Genomic DNA, 9,787 nt, shown 5'->3' on the forward strand with positions numbered 1-9,787 from the left:
TCTCCTCACCTCAAGCTGGGTGATGCGCTCCTGCTCCTTGCAGCTGTGCCTTTCATCCACCTCAATGGCTTTTCTCATCACTGCTGCCATCTCTGTAATTTGGTCCACGTGCACTTGCAGCTCCTGAGATACAATATTTAGTACTATCTTAGTGATATATTTTCTGCATTATTAAAAAAGCAAAGCATTAAACGTGGTTTAGCTGCTGTGACATTTTTTATCACAGATCTCAATTTTGGAAAATAAATTCTCTCTAACTTTACAGTGTGGGCAGCCACAGTGGTCCTATTTATTTAAATAAACCTGGTTTGCCCCACAGCGGAATGTGATAAAAGCTTAACCAACTGTGATCCCTGGCCTCAAAATGGCTACGAGATGGTGCTGTGCTTGCCCTGACCAGGCCCTCCTGTGCAGCAGGAACTGATGTTTGTTATTCTGGATATGCAAAACTACTCCACTCCTGTGAGAACAGCAGGCAAAGCCACATTCCTTACAGGTGTTTCAAACCGGATCTCCAGTACCAGTCCATGGACAGGCATTTCTCTCTAAAAAAGAGCAGGTGCAGTGGTCATCCTTACTATGTCATATATTACAAAACTCAAACCTGTCCTCCACTCTCTGTTGTAGATACTTTTGCTTGACTCCACCTCCAATTCCAGCTTATCTGGGCTCTGGACTTCAGACGGTCAGGGTAAGGGTCACTGCTGCCTTTCCCTGCAGTGCTACACGAGAAGCCTGTGCCCCTCTGGCATTCAGTGCCACTCAGTTAAGCCAGACAGTTTAAAGGTATTTCCAACAGCTTTCATTTTTCAGCTTGTCTTTTATTCCAACTCTGCTGTGATGCCAGTCTAGTTGTGCCTGACCTGGCCTTTGGACAAAATCCACAATATTTATTGTCTAGTATCAGGAAAAGCAGGACAGGAGGGCCTGTAGAAATGAAGGCCAGTAGAGACTAAAGCTAAATCCCCACCTTTAAATGATGAATTTAATGGGAGATCTATACAGCTGACAGTTGATCAGCTTGCTTTTAAACTACCATAAAGAACTGCCTCAGCTGGAATAAACTTATCTGACGAAAACAAATACCCTTTACTGAAATAAACATCAGCCCTTTCCCCTCTGCCATTCCAATTGCCCAAGCTATAATTTAGCAGTTGTTAAATGCCCATTCTCAATGTGAGGGGGTGAGGAAGAACTTGTTGTAAATCTTTATTTTCCTCTCAGTTTCCAATGCAGGTGATGACATGAAATATATTTTTTTAAAGAACTCCCAAATTTAGCTTGACAGGAAGTTGTGGTCAGGCAAGGATGCACCCTTGAGAAGGACTGAGCAGGAGCTGTAGGTTTCAGATATACTGTTGTCCTTCCTGCTTTCACAGTTCATTTGGGCTCTGGATCAATACAACTTCGGGCCTGTTCCAAGGTCACTGATGTTAGGTCAGACCCTAACACCAAACTGGAAGGCTCTGCTCTGGAAGGCACATGTGGAAAAACTTAGATGGGGTAAAACCAAAGAGTGCAGTGACCATAAAAGCCTCTGAGTATCTCTCTCTTTTGTATACATTGGGGTTTTTTTCTCTCTAAAGAGATAAAACCAAAAAAGGGGCAGCACCCATTTTAGGGTCTTGTTTCAGCTGAGCTAATTCAAACAGCACACTTAGATCAGGATCACTACTACCAACACACACTCTTCTCTTGCATACAACACTAACAGAAGACACTGTTGTTCTATTTAAAGGAGGTGCTTCTTCATCTGCAGCAATCAATGCTCTTGGAATAATCTGTAAACAGGCACTAAAATAACAGCTGGCACTCGGGAAAATAGCATTACTGGGAACAGGGAGCTTAACTCCTTGGATATAATGGATTTTTTACTTAACAAGAGAAAGGTATTTAAAAAGTGTTTCAACATTGTTCAATCTTCTGAATATGAAGCTTGAGCTAGAGAATAAATAATGAAATTCCAGAAATCCTATGTGTCAGGATAAGGGTGATAAATCTTTTTCATCAGGCATTCATGAAGGAAGAGGTTTAATGAAAATGTTGAAGCCTAAATCTCCTGTTCCAATTACATTGTGAGATGTTATTTTTCTTTTTTTTTTCTTTTTCCTGCCTTTCCATTGAAGTGCTCCTAAATGAACTATCACAGTCCATTTCAGGATGGATTTCATTTTACCCTCTTGTGTTGGTTCTCCTGAAGCTGGAGCAGGTGCTATATCATATTCTGAGGTAACTTCTGTTGAAAATTATCTTTATCTGTCATTTTTCAATATTTTATGTTAAAGATACAGTTCTAATGCAATAGTATATTTTCATACCAATGGCAATAATTACACACATAGGATGCTGTAAGTAGGGAAGAAAGAATCAAATTATTAAATTCTGTTTTCCCAGTAAGCAAACCCTAAGTTTGCTTTGCAAACTTAAATTAGCTGAGGGCAAAGATTATTAAAAACTTAGAACTTGTTTGTCTACACAGCTGCATTGCCCTAATGATTATGTTACAATCTCAATGAAATGCAATATTTTGCTAAAAAGCTCCTGTTTAGATCTGTTAGTGACCCAGAATAATGAATTCCCCCAAAATTTAAAAGTCCTTTTGACTAATGAATGTATACTTGAACATATACTTGTGTTTCCTGCTTCATCCAGTTAATCAATAGTCTAAAGTACTTTTAATTTTTAAAATTTATTTACAATATTTAGGGGAAAAAAATTAAATACTGAATTTAAAAAGCTTGTTCGTCCTATTTTCCCTAAGCACAGGTTTATTACTGATTTGTTGGAATCACAAGCATAAATTAAAGCTAGTCTAAGAGTCTTACTATTACTAACCTCTGTAAGTGTAACAGGGCAGTTGCCTTAAAGACTGAAGTGAAACAAAAGTCAATTAAGCAAATGCAGTAATGAAATGCTACCTGTTTAAAGTTTTAATAAATGAGAAACTGGTAAGGTTGACTTACTCAATCAATAGTTTCCTGATCGTGTTGCTTGGCATGGATTATAAAAATCTGGACTCATTAGTAGTACAACAGTACAAAAACTGACATGAAGTGAGCTTTGAATTGATTCACTACAAACTAAAGTGTGAACTAAAAAACAAAGCAAAAACCCTCAATTAAGTTATTACCTTGGAATGTTGCTCTTTTAACTTCATTATTATACTTGGATCATCCTTTTTGCTCGCCATAAGCAACCTAAACATCTGTTCTCTGTACTTGCTCATGATGAGTTCCAGAGCTGACTGGTGCTCTTCGAGAGATGTGCGCAGTTCTGCCAACAGAATTTAAAATGCAGTTAAGAGTTGAACACAGAAAACCAAATCAAACTGTGCAAGTATTTCAGCTTGAGAAAACCAAAATGATCCTGTAATTGAGCGTCCCCACTCCCTGCACCATGAAATCTACACAGGCTGTGCAAATGGCTTTGATGGTGATCAGCCTGGGAGAAATCCTGGTCAGTAACAAACAGGCTTTTGTTAGTGTGACTTCGTATTCAGTCCCTGTGGCTGACAAAAGCCATCTGGAGTGTGGCTGAGCAGCTTCACCCCAGCCACTACAAGCCACGCTGCACAAAAGGCAGGAAGGAGTTCACAGATCTGTCTTAATCTGCAGCTTGGTAAAACCAGAGCTGAAAAATGCTTCTGTTCAAAATATACTGAGTCAAAGGATAAATAACCCCCGAAACAAGGCAAGACTCATCTGAAAGAAGATCACTGAATCCTTTGCTGAGTGGAACTGTTAGAATACCTAAGGCTTTCCTGGAGGAACAGTGCATTCCTAGTCCACAGAAATCCAGAAGGAATTATACTTCTCTACTTACACCGTAACTTTTCCTGACTGTTCCTATTATTTTCAGCAGTCGTTAAACACTTCTCCAAAAAGATCCCTATATTGCAGAATGAAGTTCTATTTATCCCCTCACTTGTGCTGGACATTAGGTAAGGACCAAAAAAACTAATTTTTCCCAAATCTCTCTTTTTCTTCATCAGTCCCACAGGTTGGACTTTAGGACTTCTGAACTGAATTTTGATCAGTTAAACTGACAAACTGAAATTAGAAAAAAAATTTCTTCTACAGCTCTGTTTTGAAAAAAGATCAATGGTAAAAGCCTCACTATTTCCAGTGATACAGGCTGGAGCTTGAAAAGGGTAGAATATTCATATTTTACCTTTGTTTTCCTGTTGCAATTCCCTGATCTGTCTGTTTTCCTGCTGGATACCCATCACTAGAGTAGAACGAGGTCGATGTCTTGCTACTTCATTGAGCTCTTGGATTTCTTCCTGGTACTGGTTATTACAAAAACAAACCAACAAGGTACAGCATATTTGATTAACCAAAGGCAGGTATTACTCAGCAGGTCACAAAGCACCAGTTCTACTGTCATTCACAGTCTATAACCAGGAAGCCAGTGCTTGTTTTTAAATAATAGTATCAAACACACACACCAGAAGGTGTTGCAGATATCCTGTCCTTTAGAGACACAAAAGCATGACCTTAGATGTGTGTAGTGGATGCTATTTAACCTTCAGTTAACGCAGGCCAAGTTCACCCTCAGGCAATTTAAAACTCATAGAGATGTGGTCAAGACAAACCATGAGGTATTAACCTCCTGACATTTACTGTGGCTTCCCAAAACCTTAAACCACATGGCTGTGTGGGTACAAGTTACTCCAGCCCGAGTCAATGAGTCCTGACTCCCAAAAGATGGGGATATGTAATACTCTTGATCTGAAGCCATGAAGCCTCTGCATGCCTAGTTTTACAGGGTTGAATTGCATGCAGGGGGTTACGAGTTTATAGGCCCATTAACATACCTTGGGTTCATTAAACTGAGAGGATGGACTCCTATATGGAAAGTCACAAGACACCTTTACATTTTCCCAGGAGTTGTCTTGTTAAAGTCACACTCAATCTAACAATGTGCCTTGAGCAGCTCAACATCAGAATAGAAGTGAGTGCGAAAAAGCCCAAGAGGCTACTTTGGAAACAAAAGGAGACAGTGCAAAAAGAATTCTGTACTGAAGAAAACATGTCAGAGCCTCTGTATGATTAAATGGGCACGCCAAAATTAATAAAAATGTGTAGTATTGCACTGGAGAGCAAACCAAGAGACACCACAGAGTGGTTTGTAAGATACCAAGCCCATTTCTACCAGCGTTCTTGTTTTCAATATTTAAACTGGAGTAACTGTGAAAATGTTTTCACAGTCTCAAACTATATAAACAAGCTATTTTTAGACGAGAGCCACCCCTCTACTAAAAACACCAAGTCTGCATTACAGGATTAACCCAACACCACACTCATTCCGTGCTGCACAGAAGCCCCCAGAGGATGTGCTGCCACTGCCCGGAGCAAGCAGAGCTGCAAAGCAGACCTGTTTCATGGCTTCCACCCGCTTGTTGAGCGCTGTGGTCTGTTTGATGAGCGCCTCGGCCGCGCTGTCGTGCTCCCTCAGCCGCTCCACCAGCGCCTTCGCGTCCGCCAGCGCCTTCTCGATGGTGCAGGTCATTTCTGAGCGTGACAGAGGAAGCGTTGGCACCACAGCAACTCCGCACAGCGCGGCCGCTGGGGCTCGGATCAGCTGCCAGAGGCAGCTGAGCACGGCAGAGCCGGGCAGTGCCGCTGCTTCCGGCAGAGGAATACGGAAAGTCAAAGAATGTTACGTGAACTCATTCATTTTTAATGCTACTTTTTCTTTTTAATGTGCCCTCCTAACAGATATGCTTCAGGATAACTTGAGGTATAAATCCAGCACAAAAGAGAATGCTGAAGGATTACAGTGGCCTGGAAGATTCTGATGACTTAAATCAGCAGAGGAGGAGCACCTCAAACTGACAGAGTAGAGAAAACTGCTCAGGGAAAGTTCAGAAGAAAAAAGGCTCGTGTTTTGTTCACGTCTATAAATGAACACAAACATCACTGCGTGGAATGGAACTGTGATCTTTTCAGCAGCACAGAGAAAGACAGCTCCTCAGCTAATGAAAAGAAGCAATTGCACCCTTAAAACATCGCCGTTCTACCTGCAGCACTTTTCACAGGAATTACAGATTGCCAGAACTGTCAAACTTGTCAAATGCTTGTGTCTATTGCAAACAGTACTAGCCTTTACACTGCATTTTTTCATATTCATACTTTGTAGGTTAAGTTTCAAGACCAAGATTTTCAGTCTATGTTTTCATTTTCTTTTAAAGAACCTTGGACTTAGTCTACTGAAAAGGAAATCTACTTAAACTCCTTGAAGAGTCTTCAGCAATCAAACAGCAGCGATAGAGGTTTATAAGATTTATGGGTCTTATTGATATCAGGCTTAATATTTGATTTATTAAATGTTCTAAGGTACTGAAAAGGTCTATTAAATGCATTTCTTAGCCAGGCTATTTGCAAAAGTAAACATTTTTGTAAACATTAAAGATTATTGAGTTTTTCTTCAGCCACATGAAAAAAAAATCGCTTCAGGTTGATTTTCTAACTTTCTCAGGCACACAAATCATAGCCCAGGATATTAAGCCAAACTTAAAGAAATCCTTAACTCTGCCTCAACTGACCTTTTGCTCCCATGCCAGGTAAGCAGTACAAGGAAGGGTATTTCAAACACTAGACATTTTACTTGTGTTTTCTGGGATTCATGCGCTATCAAAAGCATAAATATTTTGGCATGTGCAGTTTTCCTGTTTATTGGATAGTGTGTGCATTTCACTTTCTATATGAAGTATTTGAGATAGCCAGGCCTCCAGCAGACTATCACAGGTGGTTAATTTATTCACCTTGACTTAGCACTTTGAGCTCTTTCAAATACCACACAAAAAGGAATCACACTGCACTGTTTTCAGAGATCTCTTCTCTTGCTCCTCCCTCCAGTCAGATCTCCTACAGAAATATCCCAGACAAAACATGACCTTCCCCACTAACTGGCTGAACTGCTGCAGAAATTGATTTAGTGAGATCCATGTTGCTGCTTTGAGCAGCCTTTAATTCAGCTCACTGTCCAGGAATTCTCTGACCAGTATAAACAAAGCCTCAGAGGCCTCTACGTGAGCTGGGAATACATTTGGCATTCACACTACAATGCACTTAACACCTCTGATAAGTTGTCTGCATCCACATACATTTTTAAACAGTGTATGTTTAATATATGTGCTTTCTCATTTTTGCCCCGGTCCAACCATGTCAGAGAAAAGGAAGGTTGGTTGTGGCAAAGACACTGATGTTTCTTTCCACAGGGAATGTGCTGGGAAAGACGTGTGGAATACAGCATCAAAAACTCTGCAGTCACTGTCCCCTGTCAGGCCAGGGTCCAGCTCCAGTTTTCAGGCAGCATTTGTACCTCAAAAAGCAAAATCACTGCTTGTATTATGGTAATTTACAGTGGCCCCAAATCACGGCTACACTACCTTTCAGGCAAGACACCAGTCCTAATCCTTGAAACTTGATCTCTGGCTGCCTGTTTTTTGTGAGAAACAAAACCTTTGCCTGATCCTGAAGCTGAGCTAAGTCTGTGAGTTAGCCTGGACACTTAGGGGGTGGGAAAAAACTCCAACTAATCATTAATATAATTTATTTAAGCAAATTCTTATCATATATTATTTTTTATGAGCATGGTTACAGGACCTGAAGTTAATGATTCCTGAGCCCTGCCCTAGCAGAGATGCCCAGTTGCACAGATGCTCGTTAGTGCAACCTTGTCAACAGGTAGCAGAGCACCAAGTCACCCCAGCAACACTCCTACTACACACTGTCACTTCCTGCTACTTGCTAATGGCTTTCATTACCAAATTAAACAGCAAAAAACAACGTCAAAGAATAAAGATCTCTGTGCGACCACCGCCTTCTCCTAACTTTCTGCCTCTTTCTTTTTTTATCCTTCCGGGAAGCCACCTCCCCTCACAGCTTGTGGGTTCTGTTACCACGGAGACCGGTTTGGCAGCGCTAAGCCAGAATGCAATTTCCAAGGAATTCTAAGGAATTTAGGTTGGTGCAAAGGTCCCGGCGTGACAGGAGCATCCCGGGGGTGTCACCGCCGCACTCCCGGCGTGACACATCCCGGGGTGTCCCCTCCCGGTGTGACAGCAGCGTCCCGGGAGTGTCACCGCGGGGAGCGTCGCCTCCTGCCCCCAAAACGCCACCGCGACGCTAAGAGGCGACACCGGCGCCAGTCGTGACACCGGCGCGAGCCGGGACACGTGAGAGGTCCCCGGCCCGCCCCGCCCCGCGGGTCTGAGGCGGGGGCAAGGGGTATCCTCCTCCTTCACGCCCCTCAGGGCGCCCCGGCCGTGGGGCGTTCCAATGCAAGTCCGCTCGCGCTCCCGATCGCCCGCCGGCGGCCACAGCGGCAACCCACCGCCGTGTCCCCGAACCCCTCCGCGGAACTCACTCATGCCCGGGACTCCGGCCGCGCCGGGGGTGCGCCCGGAGCGGCTCCGAACGATGTCAAATGGCGGCGTGAAAGGAGGACGGAGTGTCCCGTCCCCGCCAGGGGGAGCCGTGGGGCGGGGGCGGTTCCGGCCGTGCACAGCTCTCGCGAGAGCACGCCCCTCCGCGACCGCCGGCTCCAAACCTCGGGAGAGAGCGCCTCCCCGCCCCCCCCCAATAGATTCCGAGTCTTGCAGGTGCGAGCAGGGTATCGAGACAAACCTCGGGATCTGGGTTGAACTGTACATCAGCAGCTCTAGCGGGACACTCAGGATTAAGCAGTTGCACTGTGAATAGGTTTAGATTGGATATTGGGAAAAAATTCTTCCCTGTGAGCGTGCTGGGGCCCTGGCGCAGGGTGCCCAGAGAAGCTATGGCTGCCTTATTCCTGGCAATGTCCAAGGCCAGGTTGGATGGGGCGCTGAGCAGCCTGGGATAGTGGAAGGTGTCCCTGTACGTGGCAGGGGGAATGGACCCGGATGAGCCAGTAAGGTCCCTCCCAGGCCAGGGCGTTGTGTGATTCTATGATTGTATTCTTGCACATCTTTTAAGAAAAAAGGGAGACAGTCCCAAAATGACTGGGCTGTGTGGCTGAGAACCATCAAGAGTGAAGTCAGCAGTAACTGGAGGAAAGCTAATGCCGGCGGTCGCAACCACCCACACCCTCCTAAGAACAGTCCCCAGACTCAAATGGAGAGAACTTCGGCTGTGCCCTAATGAGCGTGAGAAGCCACAGACACGCCCAGCAAACGGGGTTGAGTACTAATCAACAGACAAATTACGTAACTTGCTGCTCGTGATCACTGATGCTTCTGTTTCTTAAAATGTATAAATAGTGTGATCCAAGAGCCTTTTGCTGCCATGCTCCTGCTCTCTGCACGCTGGAAGACAAAATTCCCACAGGAATAACACACGGAGCCCCTGCCGCTCCCCGACATCTCGCGAGAACACGTCGGCCTCGGCGGGGCCCGCCCACAGGGCATGCCCGTGCTCTCGCGAGATCACGGGCTCCTTCCCCGAGCCGTGCGGGGGGCGCAGGGACGGGCGGGGCGGGGAACAGGAGCGGGATCGGGGCCGGTGCTGGCCTCGGCATGTCGTGCGAGTGATCCCGGCCGGGCGTTGTGGCCCGGGGAAGTGCGGACAGGGGCCGGGCGCTCCCCCTGGGGGAGCGGCGGTGCCGGCGGCGCCCGTGGCCGCGCGGGGCCCCCGCGGGCTCAGGGGTGGGCGGAGCGGGGGGGGCTCCGGCCGCCTCTCCCACCCCCGCGGGCGCCGGGCGCGCAGGCCGGACCCGGGCCCCGCGCTCCCCGCCGAGCCGCCCGAGGAGGAGGAGCAGAGCGCCGCAGGGACATGGAGGGCACACGGCCGGAGGCGCCCGC

The 9,787-nt window shown here is 45.6% G+C and overlaps 1 protein-coding gene across 2 annotated transcripts in view; it reads right to left on the reverse strand.

The window, feature by feature from the left end:
* FGFR1OP2 (FGFR1 oncogene partner 2) overlaps positions 1-8,491 on the reverse strand; it is a 10,964-nt gene extending 2,473 nt beyond the window's left edge. Inside the window, exons 1-5 of one of the 2 annotated variants that reach the window (XM_041397098.1) lie at positions 8,374-8,491; positions 5,377-5,513; positions 4,171-4,288; positions 3,131-3,273; positions 10-123 (exon numbers count right to left, since the gene is read on the reverse strand). In XM_041397098.1, coding sequence (XP_041253032.1) covers positions 10-123; positions 3,131-3,273; positions 4,171-4,288; positions 5,377-5,513; positions 8,374-8,377 — 516 coding nt within the window. In that variant the 5' untranslated portion in view covers positions 8,378-8,491. Of the gene's footprint in view, positions 1-9; positions 124-3,130; positions 3,274-4,170; positions 4,289-5,376; positions 5,628-8,373 lie in introns of both variants that reach the window. The other variant, XM_041397097.1, reaches the window with a different exon arrangement.
* Positions 8,492-9,787: the final 1,296 nt, after the last annotated feature.

This window comes from Onychostruthus taczanowskii, unplaced genomic scaffold (genome assembly GCF_017590055.1).
Source record: "Onychostruthus taczanowskii isolate IOZ18803 unplaced genomic scaffold, ASM1759005v1 scaffold136, whole genome shotgun sequence".
In the NCBI taxonomy this organism is placed as follows: Eukaryota; Metazoa; Chordata; class Aves; order Passeriformes; family Passeridae; genus Onychostruthus; species Onychostruthus taczanowskii.